The sequence below is a fragment of the Bison bison genome, unplaced genomic scaffold (assembly GCF_000754665.1).
Source record: "Bison bison bison isolate TAMUID 2011002044 unplaced genomic scaffold, Bison_UMD1.0 scf7180017864328, whole genome shotgun sequence".
In the NCBI taxonomy this organism is placed as follows: Eukaryota; Metazoa; Chordata; class Mammalia; order Artiodactyla; family Bovidae; genus Bison; species Bison bison.
Genome location: NW_011494900.1, coordinates 237,102 through 260,324, shown reverse-complemented (window position 1 = coordinate 260,324; position 23,223 = coordinate 237,102). Strand labels below are relative to the sequence as shown.

The 23,223-nt window shown below is 37.2% G+C and overlaps 1 protein-coding gene across 1 annotated transcript in view; it reads right to left on the bottom strand.

The window, feature by feature from the left end:
- DEPDC1B (DEP domain containing 1B) overlaps positions 1–23,223 on the bottom strand; it is a 92,634-nt gene that overhangs the window by 19,082 nt on the left and 50,329 nt on the right. Inside the window, exons 6-7 of the mRNA XM_010853469.1 lie at positions 21,983–22,030; positions 17,693–17,833 (exon numbers count right to left, since the gene is read on the bottom strand). Of these exons, the coding sequence (XP_010851771.1) occupies positions 17,693–17,833; positions 21,983–22,030 (189 nt within the window). The remainder of the gene's footprint in view (positions 1–17,692; positions 17,834–21,982; positions 22,031–23,223) is intronic.

The window sequence follows — 23,223 nt, the reverse complement described above, 5'->3', positions numbered from 1 at the left end:
TGCAGTACTTTGGCCACCTCATGCGAAGAGTTGACTCATTGGAAAAGACTGATGCTGGGAGGGATTGGGGACAGGAGGAGAAGGGGACGACAGAGAATGAGATGGCTGGATGGCATCACTGACTCAATGGATGTGAGTCTGGGTGAACTCCGGGAGTTGGTGATGGACAGGGAGGCCTGGCGTGCTGCGATTCATGGGATCGCAAAGAGTCGGACACAACTGAGCGACTGAACTGAACTGTGCCAAGTTGCTTCAGTCATGTTCAACTCTGTGCAACCCTATGATTGTAGCCCACCAGGCTCCTCCATCCATGGGATTCTCCAGGCAAGAATACTCGATTGGATTGCCATGCCCTCTTCCAGGGGATCTTCCCGACCCAAGGATCAAACCCAAGTCTACTGGGTCTCATGGATTGCAGGCAGATTCTTTACTGTCTAAGACACCAGGGAAGTCCTGTAATTAGACTACCTGATATTATCCTATATGTCATGGGGCTGTATTCAGTTTAATTTCCTCTACCCCTAGTCTTTTTAACTCCTAAAGTCCAATTTGGTTCTTCTTTGTTCTTTTTTTTATGAGATTATCTTTTTTAAAAAAAAACACATATACAATTGGTTTTGGTATATCCACTAAATTATGCCCATTACCACCATCTTAATTCTAGAATGTTTTTGTCACTGCAAAAAGAAATCTCCATATCTATTAGCAGTCACTCCTCATTTTCTCCTCCCCTCAGTCCCTGGAAGTCACTAATCTCTATCTCTATAGATTTGCCTGTTCTGAATATTTCATATAAATGGAATCATACAATATGTGATTTTTTTGGGTCTGGCTTTTTTCACTGAGAATGTTTTCAAGATTCACCCACATTATAGCATGTTAACAGTACTTCATTCCTTTTGATGGCTCAACAATATGCCATTGTATAAATATACTGCTTTTTTTTGCATTTCTCATTTGATGGACTTGTTTTTTTAACTATTCTGAGTAATGCTGCTATGAACATTCATGTACCAGTTGTAGTGACATACACTTTCAATTGCCTTGGGTATATGCCTAAGGGTGAAACTGTTGAATCACATGGTAACTCTATGATTACCGTTTTAAGGAGCTACAGAGCTGTTTTACAAAATGGCCCTGCCATTTTATATTCCCACCTGTAATATATGATGGTTCCAATTTCTCTACATTCTCATTAATACTTGTTTAGTTCAGTTCAGTCATTCAGTCGTGTCCGACTCTTTGCGACCCCATGAATCGCAGCACGCCAGGCCTCCCTGTCCATCACCAACTCCCGGAGTTCACTCAAACTCACATCCATCGAGTCAGTGATGCCATCCAGCCATCTCATCCTCTGTAGTCCCCTTCTCCTCCTGCCCCCAATCCCTCCCAGCATCAGTCTTTTCCAATGAGTCAACTCTTCGCATGAGGTGGCCAAAGTACTGGAGTTTCAGCTTTAGCATCATTCCTTCCAAAGAAATCCCAGGGCTGATTTCAGAATGGACTTCAGAATGAACTGGTTGGATCTCCTTGCAGTCCAAGGGACTCTCAAGAGTCTTTACAACACCACAGTTCAAAAGCATCAATTCTTCAGCACTCAGCCTTCTTCACAGTCCAGCTCTCACATCCATACATGACCACAGGAAAAACCATAGCCTTGACTAGACGGACCTTTGTTGGCAAAGTAATGTCTCTGCTTTTCAATATGCTATCTAGGTTGTTAACCATCTTTTATATATAGCCATCCTAGTGGGTGTTAAGTGGTATCTCATTGTGGTTATGATTTGCCCTATTTTGAGGACTATCACCCTAGAGATGCACAGCTTAGTGTGTATTCAGCCACAGATTCAAGGAGATTCCCATGCAGAGTCATGGAGCTTTTTCTATATATAATTGCTTTATATTAGTTTGCTAGTGCTGCCATAACCATATATCACAGATTGGGTGGCTTAAACAATAGAATTTTTTCTCTCACAGTTTTGGAGGCTAGAAACTATGATCAAGGTTTCAGTAGGTGTGGTTTCTCCTGAGGCCTCTCTCTATGGCTTACAGATGGCTGCCTTCTTGTTCTGATCTCCATGTCATCCCTCAGTTTGTCCAAAATTAATCTCCTCTTCTTATTAGGACACCAATCATACTAGACTAAGGCCAAGTCACACAGCTTTTAAGTGGAGAAGCTGGAGCTTGAACAAATAATAATAATTTAACAAATAATTAACAAATAATTTCTGCAAATTATTCAAAACATTCAGTTCAGTTCAGTTCAGTCGCTCAGTCGTGTCCGACTCTTTGTGACCCCATGAACTACAGCACTCCAGGCCTCCCTGTCCATCACCAACTCCCGGAGTCCACCCAAACCCATGTCCATTGAGATGGTGATGCCATCCAACCATCTCATCCTCTGTTGTCCCCTTCTCTTCCTGCCCCTAATCTTTCCCAACATCAGGGTCTTCTCAAATGAGTCAGCTCTTCGCATCAGGTGGCCAAAAGTCATGTCATTTATATACTCAATATTAGGAAAGTGGAGATGCAAGGAGAATGGTAAATGAATTAGAACCAAATGACTTTGGAAAAACTACTCAACTTCTTTTATGGTCCACTGAGATTTTCCTCATCTGGAAATGGCAATAATACTAATACCAATCTCACAGGGGTATTGTGAAGGTTACAAAAACAATACTATAAAAGTGTGTCCAAACTTTTGAACAATACTCTTTTTATTCACAATGTACAAGAGAATACCTGTATGTTTATTAAAATTAAATACATAATTCAGGAAGACTTTATACACTTCAAGGCTTGATTCTGTAAGTATCAGTTCAGTTCAGTCACTCAGTGGTGTCCAACTCTTGACAACCCCGTGGACTGCAGCACGCCAGGATTCCCTGTCCTTCACCAACTCCTAGAGCTTGTTCAAATTCATGTCTATTGAGTCAGTGATGCCATCCAACCATTGTGTCCTCTGTTGTCCCCTTCTCACTGCCTTCAATCTTTCCCAGCATCAGGGTCTTTTCAAATGAGTCAGTTCTTCACACCAGGTAGCCAAACTATTGCAGTTTCAGCTTCAGCATCAGTCCTTCCAATGAATATTCAGGTTGATTTCCTCAAGGATTAACTTGTTTTATCTCCTCGCAGTCCAAAGGACTCTCAAGAGTCTTCTCCAACACCACAGTTCAAAAGCATCAATTCTTCAGCACTCAGCTTTCTTTATGATCCAACTCTCACATCCATACATGACTACTGGAAAAACCATAGCTTTGACTAGACAGACCTTTGTGAGCAAAGTAATATCTCTGCTTTTTAATACGTTGTCTAGGTTGGTCATAGCTTTTCTTCCAAGGAGCAAGTGTCTTTTAATTTCATGGCTGCAGTCACCATCTGCAGTGACTTTGGAGGCCAAGAAAATAAAGTCAGCCACTGTTTCCCCATCTATTTGTGTTCTCTTTCACTTTCATCAATAGGCTCTTTAGTTCCTCTTCACTTTCTGCCTTAAGGGTGGTGTCATCTGCATATCTGAGGTTATTGATTTCTCCCAGCAATCTTGATTCTGGCTTGTGCTTCATCCAGCCTGGCATTTCGCATGATGTACTCTGCATATAAGTTAAATAAGCACAGCGACAATATACAGCCTTGACGTACTCCTTTCCTAATTTTGAACCAGTCTGTTGTTCCACGTCCAGTTCTAACTGTTGCTTCCTGACCTTCATATAGGTTTCTCAGAAGGCAGGTAAGGTGGTCTGGTATTCCCATCTCTTGAAGACTTTTCCACAGTTTGTCTGGCTAGTATATAATGTTTATTTTCTGCTCTGATGTCGAGAACACTATAGGTGCTAAATTTAGTATATTAAGTGACTGAAAATACTTGGGAGATCAGTTATACCACTATTTTGTCTGTTTAACAATCAAATGAGATTTTGAAAATTCTGCTCCCCTATCTTGGAAGACTGAACATTACTGAATGCCTTCTAGGCCCCAGTTACTATATATTAAGCAATTTTATCTGTTCACGTTTAATCGTTTTGACTATCCTGTAACGTAAGAAATATTGCCCCATTTTGCAAACAAAACCAAAGCCCAAAGCAGTTAAGACCTTTAGACTTTTCTCATAGCTAAGATTCAAACCTGTGAATCCCTTAAATATATAATTAACAACTTCCTCTCAATAAGTCCAGTTTGGTTTTAATTTGGTATTAAAAGTGAATGGTCAGCAATTATTAATTATCAATTAAAAGATTTCATTCTCTACTTAATACCATACTCTGCTGCTAAGTCACTTCAGTCGTGTCTGACTCTGTGTGACCCCATAGACGGCAGCCCACCAGGCTCCCCCGTCCCTGGGATTCTCCAGGCAAGAACACTGGAGTGAGTTGCCATTTCCTTCTCCAATGCATGAAAGTGAAAAGTGAAAGTGAAGTCACTCAGTCGTGTCTGACTCTTAGCGACCCCATGGACTGCAGCCTCCTAGGCTCCTCCATCCATGGGATTTTCCAGGCAAGAGTACTGGAGTGGGGTGCCATTGCCTTTTCCATACCATACTCTACATACATATTAACATAGGGCAGGAATAGAGATGCAAACAGAATGGAGAATGGACCTGTGAACACAGCGGGGAAGAAGGCAGAATGAATTAGGAGAGGAGCACTGCCATGCATACACTGCGATGTACAGAGCAGCTAGTGGGAAGCTGCTGTACAGGACAGGGAGCTCAGCTTTGTACTCTGTGACAACCTAGAGGGGTGGGATGGGGGTGGGAGGGAAGTTCAAGAGGGAGGGGATATATGTATACATACAACTGAGTCATGTTGTAATTATATTTGAATTAAAAAAAGTTTTAATTGAAATTAAAACTAAGAACAACTAACATTCATAATGATAAACCTAATTTATAAAGATGATGAAAATAGCTAACATTTATTAAGCATCTTATTATGAATCTAATAGTGTTCTAAACTCTAACAGTATCTCATTTAATCTTTACAATAATCTCTGTGAGGTAGATACTATTATAATTTTTATTTACGTATAAAGGAAAATGAGGCTTAAAAGATTATATCATTTGCCCAAATCACACAGTTAGTCAATAATAGAGAAGAATTTGAGTCCAAACAGTCTGCCCTAAATACCAGCCAATTACTTCCTAAGGATAAATTCATAAAAACAGAAATGTTGGTTCAAAGAATATGCACAAATGTTCAATAAACAGATAGACAAATAAAATGGCATTCTTTAACTTGAGGCAAGGATTAGAGAATGAAAGAATGGAGAATTTCTCAATGAAGCTCTATTTGAAACTAGCTCTTTTACAAGAGAATCCAGAAAACCATTTTCTTGAGACTTCAAAATGAAAGCTGGTTTTAAAATACAAATGATTGCCAGTTCCCCTCCCACAAAGTAAAAACAGAATGGAGTTTATCCCTGAAGATTAGGGATGAAAAACTGAATATAGCCCTATAAAATATGAGCCATAGGTAAAAGGTATTTTTATCTGAATGTAAAGGACAAGTCATGTGATTTTTTAAATCATGTGTAAAGGATGAACCATGTGTGAAAGGCAAGCATTTTTCAGTTATCTATTAATACCAGTCATATCTGAACAATATTTTCTGAGAAGTCTTCACTGTGGGGACAATCACATAAGACTGTGGGAACCTCACATAAGTCCCCACAATCATCTTACTATGTAAGTAGGTAGAGTATTGTTTTCCAAAAATGTTTTACTACAACTAAAATTAAGAAATATATCACAATAATATATATACAAATACATAGGTATTTAAAACAAAAAAGTTTATAAACATGCCTACTCTTATTATATACAGTGTACTCTGACATTTTATACACTATTCTATGGGTTTAACTGTTTGGTTTTTTTTTAATGCTGTTCTACTATATAGAATTCACATCCAACATGATAGTTTATGAAACAATGGCCTATGAACTACTAAATTTGAACTGAGGACTTCATATAACAAATATCCAGGAATACACAGTCAGAAGTCAAACAGATATTCTAGTCTTGAATTTAGGAGGTAGATCTGAGTTGAAAATAAGAACTGAAAATCTTCCTGGGTAGGTGATCCATGAAGTGCTATAGATGTGATCAAAGAGAAGATTTGATATTTCTATAATACTTAAGTCCTTCTGGGCATCCTGTCCCAAGGATATTATTTTTCAATCTGTTCAAATGTCAACATTTTTAGCTCTGCCTTTGAATCTTGGAGTGCTCTGCATTGCTTTCCTTAGTTCAAATACATGTAGGAATACTTAAATTTCCAAAAACTTTAATTTGAGCTGTCTGTTTCTATTTCCTAACTTCTTTCTCATTACTAACCATTACCTAGTCTTTTTATTTCCTCCCTTGACAAAAGCACACAACAAGATTCAGGAAAAAATGACTGCAAGAGAATTTAGCTTTCAAATATCCATGACAGTCTACAGCTGAACTTGAAACATCTTCAACAAGTACTTGAAGTACTCACTGATTTCAAAGAGCTTCTTGATTTTTGTTTAAGGTTCAAAGAGTTTCAATGCTTTAGCTATTTTATTCTTTGGACTCATCTCATTTTGCTAAATAAAAACTAAAAGAGTGATTTTTTTCATCTTTCATTATTTCTAAAATCTCATCATCACAAAATCACTGAATCCTCCTTCTCTTGAGAAAATAACAAGGGCCTTCTAGAGCCACAGAGGTAACTTGTTACTGCCACTTCAGAATGATATAATAGTGCTTATCCTAATTATAGACTATGAAGCTCTATCACAAATACTTTTACATAAAAAAATCTTCCTATCATTTGAGAGAAGGCATGGCTAGATAGCAACATATGATTATCCTATCTCAACTTATGCATTGTTCCAATACTTTGTAGTTTTCAAAATGAAACAAACAAAAAATACCTAATAGAAAATGTGTTACCCATCACTTTAAGTTCCATATTTTCCTACCCATAAGTATGATAGGCATTATTGCTATTTATCACAATGAGAAAACAGGCCCAGAAAAGAAAAGCAATTTACCAGAGTGGGTACAACCAGGTCAACAAACCAATAAGTTACCTGAGCTTCATGTTTTCATTGGTGAAATAAGAATAAAATAATGAAAAAATAAACTAGTCACCAAATTACTTAAGCAATTCATCTGAGACTTTTTTCAATCAGAGAAACATTCTGTTATTTAGCTGAACTAAGGAAGGATAAGTGAATAAATAATTAAATCTCAAAGAAACCCAACTGCTCCTTATGAAAGTAATAAAATAAAAATCAATGGGAATTTGTAATGTTCTATGTTTTAGAAGTTAGGTGACATTTTTGGCCATAATGACCAAGTGACAGGTTCAGAATTCTCCAGTGTTTTATGTGACACCTATCTTTGTCACCCTCCTTCCCACTCTCCAAAGATGATATTAGATTTCTATTTTCAAATCACTAGGAACACAAATTTTCATTTTTGCAAAGTAGACCTGATCATTCCATTAACATATACAGTAAGCTATTCCTTACGGGAATGTCAAAATGGAAGTGAAATTTATACTTTTGAGAAGAGCTGGAGTTTCCAAAAAGTCAGTGGATCATATCTGTTCAGCCAGAGAATATAAGAGACTTGAGAAGGGTTCACTGTAGTTTTCGAACAACCAAAAGAATATAAAAGTTAAGTCACAGTTCCATTTCCACTGAGAAGAGGTATAAAAAGGAAATGGTTTATTCTAAGCTGCAAGAATTCAAACTACATATCAATTGGTAAGAACTCCCTGCCTACAAATGTTATGTAGCAGTTTGGATGGGAAGGGGAGTTTGGGGAGAGTGGATACATGTATATGTATGACTAAGTCCCTTTGCTGTCAGCCTGAGACTATCACAACATTGTTAATCAGCTATACTCCAATATAAAATAAAAAGTTAAAAAAAAAGAAGAGAAAAGAACTTTCTGCCTAAAAAGAGACACAGTAAATGAGACTATTTCTCCAGACACTTTTAAGGAAAACCAAGCAAGTTACCTTTGTGAACTGGCTTAAAGGCAGATACAGAGTCATGCACAAACAAGATGACATCCCCTTTCCAACAAAAGTGTCCCAAACTGCTATAACATTTTTATGAGTTCTTTAGCTTTTATGATTAGAAAGTCTTTCACCCAACCCAACATCAGATAAATATCAACTATTTTAGATTTGCATTTTAAAAATTTAATTCTCTAATCCAGCTGGAATTAATACTGCTGAATAGTCTAAAAAAGGTCTTAATTTTTTCCCAAGTTTTGTCAATTATTCTTATAAATAATGTATGTGTTTAGTTATAGCCAGCGAATGTCTAGGCATTGCCTAAATTTCTGTCTTTAAGAACTACCTAACTCACTTTATTCTAATAGTCCTGACATAACAGTAGTCATTACATTTGGAGGTGATTCAGTATGCTTACTTGCTCCATTGGCAACTTCAAAAGCTCGGGCCATAAGCCCTGGGACCTGACAGCAGAGACCTGACCAGAGAGAACTCTGGACTAACGTGGGCAAGAGTCCCTCTCTTTGGTCAAGTGCACCAAATAGGCACTCTCTGAAAAAAAGAACTGTTTTTCCCTAAGGATTACCATGGGATAAGGCCCCTGAGACCATCTGAAGCATAAGGACAGAGAGATGGCACACAGCTCCAGAGGATCTCTACAAGTCACTATACACAAGAACCAAAAAGCAGAAAACCTAACTTCACGGATATTTCTAGATTAAACAACACAGGCAGAGATCTCAGTCTTTGAGCTAGATGATCACATCTAGTCTGAAAGTGAAATTTAGTTACTCTGTAGTGTCAGACTCTTTGTGACCCCATGGACTGTAGCCCACCCAGGCTCCTCCGTCCATGGAATTCTCCAGGCAAGAACACTGAAGCAGGTTGCCATTTCTTTCTCCAGGGGATCTTCCCAAACCAGAGATCAAACTTGGGTCTCCTGCATTGCAGGCAGACTCTTTACCAACTGAGCCACCAAGAGTTAGATAACCAGTCTAGTGAATTCCAATGGCACTTTCTAAATTTCACCTCTACGAGAAAAGGAACAGCAAAGGGGTGTTCAGCCTTCCAGACTATTAGCACATAAACTGGGAGCCGTAAGCCCACCTGCCTGTAGGAGCAGACAAACGGAATAAATGAGCAGCAAAAGGGGTCAAGTGAACCTGACTTCACTATCTGAGAACAGCAGCGAATCCTGGGGCCTTGGTAAATTGGAATTCATGTCCCTGAAACACTGGCTCCCTCTAGCGGAGGCACTCATTACACAGCTATAGCAGCTTATACCACTGAAAATTCAAGATCCAAAACTGCCAGATTTTTAAAATTAAAAAATTTTAATTTTTTAAAGAAACCAAATCATAAATTCTTACATAAATTTCCCATTTCTTAAAGTTTTACAATTCATTATATTAAATTTTCTTTTTAAAACACACAGGTTAAACCAGATGTATTTATGAGACACATTTGGCCCATAGTCTAAGATCTCAGATTTTAATACTATACACAACCAGCCAGTCAATTTTCCAAAACACTCTTGCCCCCATGCTCTTCTGTGCTTCCTTTATGTCTTGTTTCTTCCTCTGTATGCCAACTTATTGCAAGCTACACAACTCAATGGATTCCAGGGAGCACGTGAAGAGTGAGTGCATGTTAAGTGTGAGTAAAGGCTGCTATGCTGTCTCATTCACCCTATTCAAGAGTCAGCCAAACTCTGATGTTGATACAAGAAACTGCCATTTTGGAAAAGAAGATTATTATTCAGTTATGTTGTTAGGGCAGACTGCTGAGCCAAAGTAAATCATTTTCTTAATTATAACAGGAAGTCTTAAACCTCAAAAATGTTTTTTTTTTTCTTTTTTTTCATTTTTTTCTTTAAGAACTCTTCAATATCCTATTCCACCTATCACTGACTGTTCTCAGGGTCACATTTCTGGCAACAAGCTAGTATTATTTCATGCAAGAAGCAAAGGAATGACCCTCAAAAAAAAAATCCATTTCCACTGAAACTGCTATAGAATTAGCTTCTACACAAAGCAGACTGATTACCTACTTTAAAGCATTTTGTCTAAGGGTATCCTATTTCAATCAAAGTAAGAAAAAAAGTTTAAGGAATGAGTCAGTCCTTCTGGGATTCAACCTACACAACTAGTTTGCATGTAATTAGATATGATAGGCTTTCCCAGATTCTAACAGGCTTGCTATATTAGATAATCTGTTATCCATATAAACAAATTATGGTCTTCCATAACTACATCGTACATTTTCACTATGTAAAGATCTAAAAAATACAGTTTTCAATGCAGGGTATCTGAAACATATTCACTTGAGAATGACTAATCAGAGACAGTTAATATATTACCATTCATACACATTAGTCCATTATTGCTGACACCTAAGTACAATAAATTCTCCATTCTAACCATCCTTCTCCACCTCAAACTGTCTATAGATAATATTTCAGATGGTGGCTGACTCTGCTATCAATTTAGAAACAACCAGCTTCAATTCCTAGATGAGATCAAAATGAGCAACTGGGGTTAGGGATAGACAAGTGACATCACAAATATAACTGATTCAAATTGGACTTCATACATTTTTAAACACCTTCCATTTGATTTTCTAGAAGCCAGTTGCTCAAATGAGAATTTTTTCAGTCAGCTTCCACCAAGCTTCCAACTGACCCTGCCAATTTCACGGGTGTCAAAAACCAAAGAAGTTATATTGCAAGTCCAAGCTGCAGTGCAAGCCTCCTGTCATTTAGACTACACACAGAGCATATCCAGTGGTGACCCACGTGTCTCTGCTGAACCAGATTTGATGTCTTCAACCATCATAGTCATCTCCAGAAGAGACAGAACTCAAAATAAAAATAAATTTGAAAGGATGTTAGCTGTGTTGTTAGGTTACAGAGAATAGTGGTTCAATATTACCTACAACAAGTTCAAATTTTCCATATGGGGAGAAGAGACAAAATGGCGGAGTGGAAGGACATGAGCCCATCTCTTCTTATGGAAACACCAAAATCACAACTAACTGCTGAACAAACATCAACAATAAATGCTGGCACCTACCCAAAAAGATACCCTACATCGAAAGACAAAGCCACAACAAGATGGCAGCAGGGACACGAGAAAATCAAATCCCATACATCCTGGGTAAGCGACCCACAAACTGAAAAATACTATACCACAGAAGCTCCCTGACAGGAGTGAAAACTGTGAGGTCCATGTAAAGCTTCCCAGTCTGGGGATCTGGCAACTGAAGAATTTCTAAGAATCTGGCTTTGAAGGCCAGTGGGGTTTGATCATCGAAATTCACAGGACTGGGGAGACAGAAACTCTACTCTTTGAGGGTGCACGCAGGGTCTCCTGCTCATCAGGACCCAGGGGGAAAAAAGCAGTGACTTCATAAGAGCCTGGGCCAGACTTACCTGCTAGAACTGAAGGTCTCCTGTGGAGGCAGGGGGCAGCTGCAGCTCACTGTACGGACAAGGACACTGGTGGTGGTAGTTCTAGGGAGTACTCATTGGTCTAAGCCCTCTTGGAGGCCACCATTTTCTCACCAGGACTTCATCCCACCCAACTGCACCCAGGCTCCAAAGCTGGCACACTTCAGGCCAAACCACCAAGGTGGAAATACAGCCACACTCCTCAGCAGATAGGCTATTTAGTCTTCCTGAACACACAACTTCCAGATAAACACACCCTCTGACATGGCTCTGACCCCAAGAGGGACAAGACTCACCCACCAGTAGGCAAAACCACTCCCTCCCACCAGGAAGCCTAAACAAGCCTCTCAGACAGCCTCATCCACTAGGCAGCAGATAGCAGAAGCAAGAAAATCTACAACTTTGCAGCTTGTGGAATAGAAACCATAACCACAGAAAGTTAGACAAAATAAGACAGCAGAACATATGTCCTAGATGAAGGAACAAGATAAAAACCCACAAGAACAACTACATGAAGTAGAGCTAGGCAATCTACCTAAAAAAAGAACTCAGAGTACTAACAGTAAAGATGATCGAAGAGCTCAGAAAAAGAATGGACGCACTGATACAAGAAGATGATATAACAATTGTAAATATATATATATATGTACCCAGCTCCAATAGGAGCATCTCAATATATGAAGCAAATTTAACAGCCATATAAGGAGAAACGACAGTAACACAATAATAGTGCAGGACTTTAACACCATTCTTGGATCAATGGACAGATAATCCAGATAGAAAATCAATAAGGAAATACAGGCCTTACGTGACACATTAGACAAGATGATTTAATTGCTATTTATAGAGCATTGCATTCAAAAGCAGCAGAACACACATTCTTCTCATGTGCACACAGAACATTCTCCAGGGTGGACCACATGCTGGCCACAAAGCAAGCCTCAGTAAATTTAAGAAAAGTGAAATTATATCAAGCATCTTTTCTGACCACAGTGCTATGAGATCAGAAATCCACTACAAATTAAAAAACTGTAAAAAAAAAAAAAAAAAACCACACATACACAAACAAATGGAGGCTAAACAATATGCTACTTAAAAACCAATGAGTCACTGAAGAAATCAAAGAGGAAATTGAAAAATTACCTAGAGACAAATGAAAACAAAACACAACAATCCAAAATCCATGGAACACAGCAAAAGCAGTTCTAATCTGTGCGACCCTATGGACTGCAGCCTCCCAAGTTCCTCTGTCCATAGGATTTTCCAGGCAAGAACACTGGAGTGTGTTGCCTTTTCTTCCTTTAGGGGATCTTCTCAATCCAGGGATCAAATTCGCATCTCTTACATCTCCTGCAGTGGCAGGCAGGTTCTTTACCACTAGCACCACCTGGGAAGCCCCTCTAAGATCTAAGGGTATAGCAATACAATTTTACCTCAGGAAACAAGAAAAATCTCAAATAAACAATCTAACCTTAAACCTCAAGCAAGAAGAGAAAGAAGAACACCCAAAGTTAGTAGAAGGAAAGAAATCATAAATATTAGAACAAAAATGAGAGAAATACAGACAACAGAAAAGATCAATGAAACTAAAAGCTAGTTCTTTGAAAAGATTAAAAAAAAAAAAAAAAAAAACCTTTAGACAGATTCATCAAGAAAAAGAAAAGGCTCAAATCAATAAAACTAGAAATGAAAAAGAAGTTACAATGAACACCACAGAAATAAGCACCACAAGCAACTATATGCCAATAAAGTGGAAAATCTAGAGAAATGGACAAATTTTTGGAAAGATATAATTTCCAAAGGTTGAACCAGTTAGAAAATATGAACTGACCAATCACAAGTACTGAAACTGAAACTGATTTGAAGACTCCCAACAAACAATTCTATCAGACATTTAAAGACGAGTTAAGATCTATCCTTCTGAAACTATTCCAAAACAGTGCTGAGGAGGGAACACCCCCAAAATCATTCTATGAGGCCACCAGCACCCTGATACCAAAACCAGACAAAGATGTCACAAAAAAAGAAAATTACAGGCCAATATCACTGCTGAATACAGATGCAAAAATCCTGAACAAAATCCTAGCAGACTGAAAGGAACAATGCACTAAAAGGATCAAATACCATAATCAAGTGGGATTTATCCCAGTGATACAAGGATTTTTCCATATTCGCAAATCAGTGCTGTACACCATATCAACAAACTGAAGAATAAAAACCATATCATCTCAGTAGATGTGGAAAAAGCTTTTGACAAAATTCAACATCCATTTACGATAAAAACAACAACAACAACAAAAACCTCTCCAGAAAGTGGGCACAGAGGGAACATTGTTGTTTTCAGTCACCCAGTCAAGTCTGACTCTTTGCGACCCCTATGGACTGTTCCCATAGAGGGAACATACCTCAACATAATAAAAGCCATATATGACAAACATCATACTCAACAGTGAAAGCTGAAAGCATTTCCTCTAAGATCAGGTATAAGACAAGGATGTCCACCCTTGCCACTGTTTTCAACACAGTTTTAGAATTCCTAGCAACAGCAATCAGAGAAGAAATAAAAGAAATCCAAATTAGGAAAGAAATAAAGCTGTCAGTGTTTCCAGATGACATGATACTATACATAGAAAATCCTAAAGATGCTACTAGAAAACTACTAGTGCTCATCAATGAACTCGGTCAAGTTGCAGGATACAAAATTAATACACAAAAATCTGTTGTATTTCCATATGCTAACAATGAACGATCAAAAAGAGAAACAGACAATCCCAGTTACCACTGCAACGAAAAGAAGAAAATACCTAGGAATAAACCTATCTAAGGAGGCAAAAGACCTGTACTCTAAAAATGGTAAGGTGCTCATAAAGAAATTGAAGATAACAAAAAATAGAAAGATATACCTTGTTCATGGATTAGAAGAATCAATCCTGTCAAAATGACTATACTACCCAAGGCAATATACAGATTCAGTGCAATTTCTATAAAATGGCATTTTTCACAAAACTAGAAAAAACTTTAAATCTGTATGGAAACACAAATAGCCAAAGCAATTTTGAGAAAAAAGAATGGAGCTGCAGGAATCAGGTTCCGTGAATTCTGCTTATACTACAAAGCTACTATCATCAAAACAGTAGAGAACTGGCACAAAAACAGAAATAAATCAATAGAACAGGAAAGAAAGCCCAGAAATAAACTACACACCTATGGTCAATTAATCTACAACAAAAAAAGGGAAAGCCATGCAGTGGAGAAATGACAGTCCCTTCAATAAATGGTGCTGAGAAAATTCAACAGCCACATGTAAAAAAACAAAATTAGAACATTGTTTGACACCATGCACAAAAATAAACTCAAAATGAATTAAAGACCTAAATGTAAGTAAAGACACTATGAAACTCTTAGAGGAAAATATAGGCAAAACACTCTGACATAAATTGAACAATATCTTTTTCAAGCCATCTCCTAGAGTAATGGCAATAAAAACAAACAAATGGGATGTGATTAAACTCAAAAGCTTTTGTAAAGCAAAAGAACAGGGGCAAGGGAAGGGACATATGTACACCTATGGCTGATTCATGTTGACGTCTGACAGAAAACAAAATTCTGTAAAGCAATTCCTTCAATTAAAAATAAATTTAAAAAAAAGAATGGGGGCTTCCCAGGTGGCACTAGTGGTAAAGAAGTCCCCTCCCAATGCAGGAGATGTAAGAGATGCAGGTTCGATTCCTGAGTTAGGAAGATCCACTGCAGGAGGGCATGGCAACCCACTCCGGTATTCTTGGCTGGAGAATCTCATGGACAGAGGAGCCTGGCAGGCTATGGTCCACAGGGTCGCAAAGAGTTGGACACGACTGAAGTAACTTAGCACACACGCACAACGAAGGAAACCTTAAAGAAAACAAAAAGCCCACAGATGGGAGAAAATATCTGCAAACGCTGTGACCAAAGGGATTAATCTCCAAAATTTATAAACAGTTCGTGTGGCTAAATATCAAAAAAACAAACAATCAAAAAATGGGCAGAAGTCTTGACATTTCTCCAAGAATACAGATGGCCAAGAGGCATATGAAAAGATAATCAACATCAATAATTATTAAAGAAATGCAGAACAAAACTACAATGAGATATCACCTCACACCAGTCAGAATGGCCATTATCAAAAAAAAATGTACCAACAATAAATATTGGAGAGGGCCTGGAGAAAACAGAACCCTCCAACACTGTTGGTGGGAAGGTAAATTGATACATCCACTATGGAGACAAGTATCCCACTTCTGGGCATATATCCAGAGAAAAACATGGTTTGAAAGGATAAATGCACCCCAGTGTTCACTGTAGCACTGTTTACAATAGCCAAGACATGAAAGCAACCTAAATGTCCATCGATAGATGAATGGGAAAAGAAGCTGTGGTACATATATAAATGGACCTACTCGGTCATCAAAAGGAATGAAATGTCATTTGCAGCAACATGGATGGACCTAGAGATTACCATACTGAGTGAAGTAAGACGGAGAAAGGGAGATAACATGCTATCGCTTATATTTGAAATCTTAAAAAAATGATACAAACGAACTTATTTACAAAGCAGAAACAGACTCACAGACTTAAGAGAACAAACTTATGGTTACCAGAGGATGGGCAGGAGGGAGGGGAAGACTGTGAATCTGGAACTAATATGTACAAACTCCTATATTTAAATACATAACCAACAGGGACCTACTGTACAGCACAGGGAACTCTGCTCAATACCCTGGAATAGCCTAAATGGGTAAAAAAACAATGGATACAGTTATGTCTATGCATAACTGAATTACTTTGCCATACATCTGAAACTAACAACATTGTTAATCAAATATACTCCAACATAAAATAAATTTTTTAAATACAATTTTTTTAAAAATTCCAAGTTCTTCTGTTTCAAAATCAGATCATTTTACCATAAAAAATTATGAAAATGGAAAATGACAAGAAAATCTAAGAATTGGTTTTTAATCTTGTCTTTGGAATTATTTTACCAGTGGCATAAAGGCACTAAGTTGCTATGAAGAGAATCTACTCAATTAGTCCTTATGCATATTAAACAACAGCTAGTACTCATCATTAGGCATGATATTCACAAGTACACAAGCCTCCAATACTCCCTAGTGGAAAACAAAATATCAAGAAGACCCAGTGGTCTCAAAACACAGTAACAGGCCTAAACCCTTCATCTGTTCTTAATATTGGGACTTCCAGTTCTTAACATTGATCTCTCTGAAACAAACTCCCTCTTAGATACATGATTTAAAATTGTTTCATGTTGTTTATTATCAGAAATCCTATGAAATCTTAAAATTTAAAGTATTGTGCTAAGAGACTAGGTATATTATTCACATATTGCTGATACTTTGTTAGGATACTATGGCAGCATACATACTTTCTAAGAAGAAAATAGGACAGGAGAAAGGGAAGAGAAGGGGAAGCAAGAATGAGATCAAAAATGGGAAGGTGAAGACTGCTAAACTCCACGACACTCAAAACCAAAAGGACATTAATTTCTACAAATTTACATAAAAGAATATGATACCCACACAGTGATTTGGTCATTAAAGCAAACATTTGTTTACAAGAAAACAATAATACTTATTCAACAATCACGACAGGAACAGAAAAAACTGATTTCCAAGGAGAAAGGAACAATATCAGAAAGACCTACACCAATAATATTGATTTTTCCCTCTTTTACCATGTTTCTTTGACAGTGTACAACATTCTGAAATATCAATATATGTAAGAAATCGCAATAAGTTTTAGAGAATAAGAGTTACTATATTTATTTTACATGTCACAAATAAATAATCCTACAAAACTCTGTTACTTCTATAAAAAGAAGATTTCTAAATGATTCTCTCTCATGGTTGACTATTCATGAAGTCATATCCAGAGTAGTCATGAACAGTAAATGTCAAATTTACATTCTTCTCTATCAATATATGTATTTTTTTTTTTTTGGTGTAAAAATGACATGAACATATTATTCTTTCCTGAGAAATAAAAACTACTGGTCCATGTTTAGGTTTATTAATAGAGCTTAACTATTTTCTTTTCTTCCTGCATAGAGCAAGACTCCAACTAGGCAAGCAGCTTATTTGTTTTTATTTCAAAAATACTATGGAAATTGGGGAAAAGGAAGTCTCAAGATAAAGAAAAATGAAATGTTCGCATATCGATGATGAAGATATACGTTCACTATATTCCAACTTACCTAATACACTGACAAAGGCATCAAAAAGGTGAAACGTAAGTAGAGGCTCTTTCAAGTGACCATAGTAATCAGCTATAGTTTTAAAGACATCTTTTTCAAATCCTAAATACATAGGCTGCTTCAAATCTGAACAATTAGGCCCTGTTAAAGAAAAGAAAGAAAAACATTAGTAAGGCAATCACCTGCAAGTATTGCTATCAGTCTCTGTGCAGATATGTGGTATATACAGATATGCAAAATCAGAAAAGTTTTCAAGGGTAAAATCGATATCATACATTTTACTTATATAAATATGCTTTATGTCTAAATTAAAATCTATTATAAAACAATGAGGAAAACACTGGCTCACTTCCATTGTCAAAAAAACCCCAACTCTTTTGTGACCTTCTGAAAGGTATTTTTATTAAATGCAGACAGTGATAATTTTCTTTGAAATATAGAATATTTGCCTAGTCTAATATGGTAACTACCTCACATATGTAACAGATAATCTATAGAGCAATTTTTAAAGCTTTTAATTATTTTAGCATTGCTATATTATAAAGTTCTAGAATCAGAGTTGAGTGAAATAAACAATTTCTGCCTCTAAATAATTTGACTCATAAGAATGTATACTCTTTTTCCTGAAGATATTCTGAAAAGGAGATCTTACATTGTGTCTTAAATTCATTCTGATTATAAAATTCTCCATTTGATCACCATCAAAAGATAATGTGTATTAAAAAAAAATTTTTTTTAATGTTAAAGCTGCTCAAACAGAGACCACAGAAGACTAGATAAAGTGGCCTCTAAGTTCCTATTCAATTTTTTGATCTAAGAATCTAGGTTTTATTTACCCAATGCTTTTAAGTGAATAGTGGTATTTAATGAATTTTTATTAAACAAAATTATAATAGAAAATAATACCAAAGCAGAATCAAACTGATGTTTTCTGTTAAAAAGAAGTTTAAAAATAAAAGATCATTTATCAAGCAGAACCGTATTACAAAGTAACTCTAAGAAACTTGGAACAACCAAGCAACCAAGAAGCTTGGGATAAGTGAAGCAAAGATCCCCTTGTATTAGGGACCAAAGAGGAACAAGAAATGCTTAGCTCTCTATGGTGAAAGTGAAATTGTTAGTCACTCAGTCGGGTCTGACTCTTCGTGACCCCATGGACCATAGTCTGCCAGGCTCCTCTGTCCATGGAATTCTCCAGGCAAGAATACTGGAGTGGGTTGCCATTCCTTTCTCCAGGGGATCTTCTTTACCCAGGGATCGAACCCAGGTCTCCTGCACTGCAGGCGGATTTTTACCATCTGAGCCATCAGAGAAGCCCCAAGCTCTCTACTGAGCTGGCAGCAAAGACACACAACAATCCACATACAGATGGAAGGATTTACATCTCCAAGTAGAGAGGGCAACTAACTGGATCTGCCCATGCCTGAGCGAAACGGCAAGTGGCCCACTGCCACTGTGGCTGGCCAACACTGTCTATTTCCATCACAGCATGGAAGAAAGTGATGTTGACTGCACTGGTCAGTTCTGGGCCAGCAGAACACAAGACTAAAGAACTGTACCCGAACAGATTTCTACCCTCAGGACAGCAGAAGCCAGTAAAAACTGAAAGGAAATTCTTCCTACAGAATCACTGTAACTAATGAGAAAGGATCAAACAGAAAAGAACAGTTAAGGATTCTGGGCCTTCACATCTCCAAGCCATTGAAACATTGTGAAAACCGCTTTTTGTCAGTCTCCTTAAAAAGTCTCTTACCTTTTAATGTTCTATATGCTGCTTATAAAATATTTGGACTAAGATAATGAAAATTATTAGATGTGTGGTACCTCATTAACCTAGTGGCAAACAGCCATTTTTACTTGCTTCCTCTTCTGAAATATCCCAAGCTTAGTCAGTTGAAATTGTGTGACATGTCTTAGCAAGCAATACACATCACCTTGAACTATTTATTCCCTCTAAGGATAAGTATGCAGTTCATTCTAAGCAGTTGTATCTCTTACAGAACACTTAATCATTCTTGACAACAATACGCAAAAATAAGCCAAGAAAAAGTTTTCTTTCAAATGCCAATGCATGGCAAGCCCATGAGAGAAGCCTAAGTTCGAAGATCTTTTGTTTTTCTATCATGTTGAATTTCAGAATATATTTTTAAATCCAGTTTTTATAAATGTTATTGCTGAAAGACTTTGGACAAGAACTGTTTACATCTACTTTTATTGAATTCTTGCAGTCTACGTGCACAAGGAAGAAAAACAGCTAACCTGGTTTTGTATTATTTATTAACATCAGTCCCTCACCTAATGGCCAACCGTGAAAGCACCCAGGTCTGCAACAGATCGCCCCCAAGGAAGAGATGAGCAATAAACCTACAGAGTAAGAAGCACGAGGCCTCCAAAAGTCTCATATCTTTTCTGTTCCCTATTGGACAATAATGGAAACCCAGATTCAGGAAGGATAAGGCTATGACTTAAGTCATAACAGGCTATGACTCTGACAGACTCATAGTAAATTCAGGAGATGGGGAATGCAAATTTGGAAAAATCAATAATTTTATAAAATTATTCAAAAGGCTGACCTCGCCCTTTGGCCACCCTTTTTTCTTTGACACATAAGCAAGCATCTTTATGGATGTGCCAACCATTTCTAAAGTACTACACTTGATACATGGAAGACAGGTCCCCATTCCCAAGAATTTCCACCTAACCTAACACTACCTCACACATGTGGAGAACAGGACTAAGTCAATCCTCATGTCTTTTCTCTCCACTGGTAATCTCAGTTAGTCTGACCTTTCTGCAGAAGTTTCACGGATTATATATACATCTCTCTTGGGGGTTTATTACATTCTTCATTACATTTTGATCACCACTGAGAATTCAACATCATAACTACACCTTAATATATACTTTACAACATATTATAGCTTAGATTTGTTATACTGGCTTCCTCTGTTCACTTCCAGTTGACCAACTTTCAAGATCCTTGGTTTTCCCAAAAGTCATACACGGGTCATTGAACCCATTCATAGCTTCTATTTTGTCTTTGCCAACTCTGGCCAAACATAATTTAGATTAGTTTCTTTAAAATGATTAAGCAAGAATAAAAAGCATTCCTCCAGACTAAAACCACAGGACTCTACATCTCAGATGTTCTAAAACATGAACCAAAACCCAATGAAAATCTTAATAAACTCAGAGAACTTTGATCTTCACACACACTAACATTGCTATTCATTTTCAGGATGATAGTATATCATTTTTATATCATCACTAAGATCACCCACAGTGAGTTAACAGTTATTTTAGTTTCATTCTATAATCAAACAAAACTAATCAGTGAAATTAATAATTCAGAGCCTACTAATTTAATAATTTATACAGCAATCTCTATACATGCTAGTCTTACTCAAAAGGGAGGAAAGAAAGTAACTCTCTGAGGTGATCTTTAAGACTCTAAAGACTCTATAGACCAAATATCACAATTACCAGTCAGCTAAGATAACTAGAATTCTTATTACAATCACTTGTTTGGCTTAAGCCATTAACCATTAGAATCCCTTCTTTGAGTTAAGACTTCTAAAAATTCCAGAGCAACAGTAGTGTTAGTGAAATACTCTAATAACTCATTTCTTCACAGTGCCCATGATATCCTATGAAGAAGACTTCATATGCCTATGAAAAACTTCAGCGGGATCATCTTGTCCAGGCCCCTCATCTGATAGCCAAATTACTTAAACAGTCTCTTGTTTCTCTATATATAGGTTCTTCTCCTTCCAAACTCTGCTGCACACTAATTAGATTTGTCTTCAAAAACATTTCTCTCCAACTTAAACCACTGCCCTATAAAAAGCCAGTGGGAAACAGAATCTGCTGAGTAAATTAATGATGTAAATATAAGGCATACTTAGGAACACATGCTTTAGGAATACACTGCTGACAAGCATTTATCTATTACAATATTGCTTTCAGTATTACTAATTATTCTTTTCTGTGATGAAGCATTCAAAACAAGCAGTGTGGATGCTATTTGCAGTGTGATTTTACGCACAAGAAAACAGAAGTACAAAAATCCCTTTTAAAATGCTCTATAACTCAGCCCTTCCACTAAGTCACAAATTTATCACTGAAAGCACAGGAATCCCCAGTTAACTGCCAGTCTCACAGGTGTCAAATGCTCATGCCATTGAGCAAAAATATTCTGTAATTCAGGGCACTAATTTCTGTCAATTTCATAAAAATGGCAGAAGTCGGACATGACTGAAGAGACTTAGCAGCAGCAGCAGCAGTACTCACAATTTGCCAAACACTTCATAGCTGACAGTACCCAATGAGGAAGTTCTTCTGCAGAAAAAGGAAAATAAAAAGATGTTTTATTCAATTACATATAACTCAAAGTATTATATACACACTTGGTATCATAAGAATGATACTTGTCTCAAGTAATATGAAATACATTGGCTAATCACAAATCACTTACTTGTGTATCAGAACACTGAGAAGATAAAAATTTTTCCTTAGCAGCAATGTTACAACTCATTCTTATATAAACCATACCTGTAAATTTCTCTAAAGACAAGATGTACTTGTACAGCTTTAGGGAAAAGAAATTTGATAGTTTGTTCCAAAGAAACAAATCAATTATCCTAAGAATTATACAGAAAGAAGAAAAACACAGAAAAAGCAGAAGTATGAGTCATCAAATGCATTTATGAAACAAGTTCACCGAATATCTTTCAAAAAACAAAAAGGTGAATTCTGTTATGTCCAATGTTCAATCACTTTACAAGTTTCAATTTTCAAAATGTCTTAAGGCAAGAAAGTGCCACTGACATATCAGTATAGGCTATCAGGATTAGGACAGCCTTAAAATAATAATGACTTCCCTGGTGGCTCAGACAGTGGAGCATCTGCCTACAATGCGGGAGACCCAGGTTCAAACCCTGAGTTGGGAAGATCCTCTGGAGAAGGAAATGGCAACCCACTCCAGTACTCTTGCCTAGAAAATCCCATAGAGAGGAGCACGGTAGGCTCCTACAGTCCATGGGGTCACAAAGAGTCGGACACGACTGAGCGACTTTACTCACTCACTCAAAATAATGGTTAGCATTGCTACAAAAACCCCAGCTGAACTTTTTGGTGCAGAGTCTCTTCCCCTGGCCCTGCCACAGACATCTGATGGACCAGCACGCATGCTTCTACTGGACGCCTTCTCCACTGTCTGTGAAACTGCAAAGACCCTGGTTGACTTGTGTTAGAGCTAATGAACCTGAGGCCTATGAAGTGCTCTCTTCTTTCTCAAGTATGTACTTAATAAAACAAAACTGATCATCCAGCTGTGGCTGGAAGTATTCATGTCTGCTGTACTCAGGAGACTGCAGAAGGATTTTAGAAGTATTTCAAAGGCAATAGCCCTCTCATTCCATGTAACTTAATTTTTTTTTTTTTTTCCTCTAATTTTATTTTATTTTTAAACTTTACATAATTGTATTAGTTTTGCCAAATATCAAAATGAATCCGCCACAGGTATACATGCT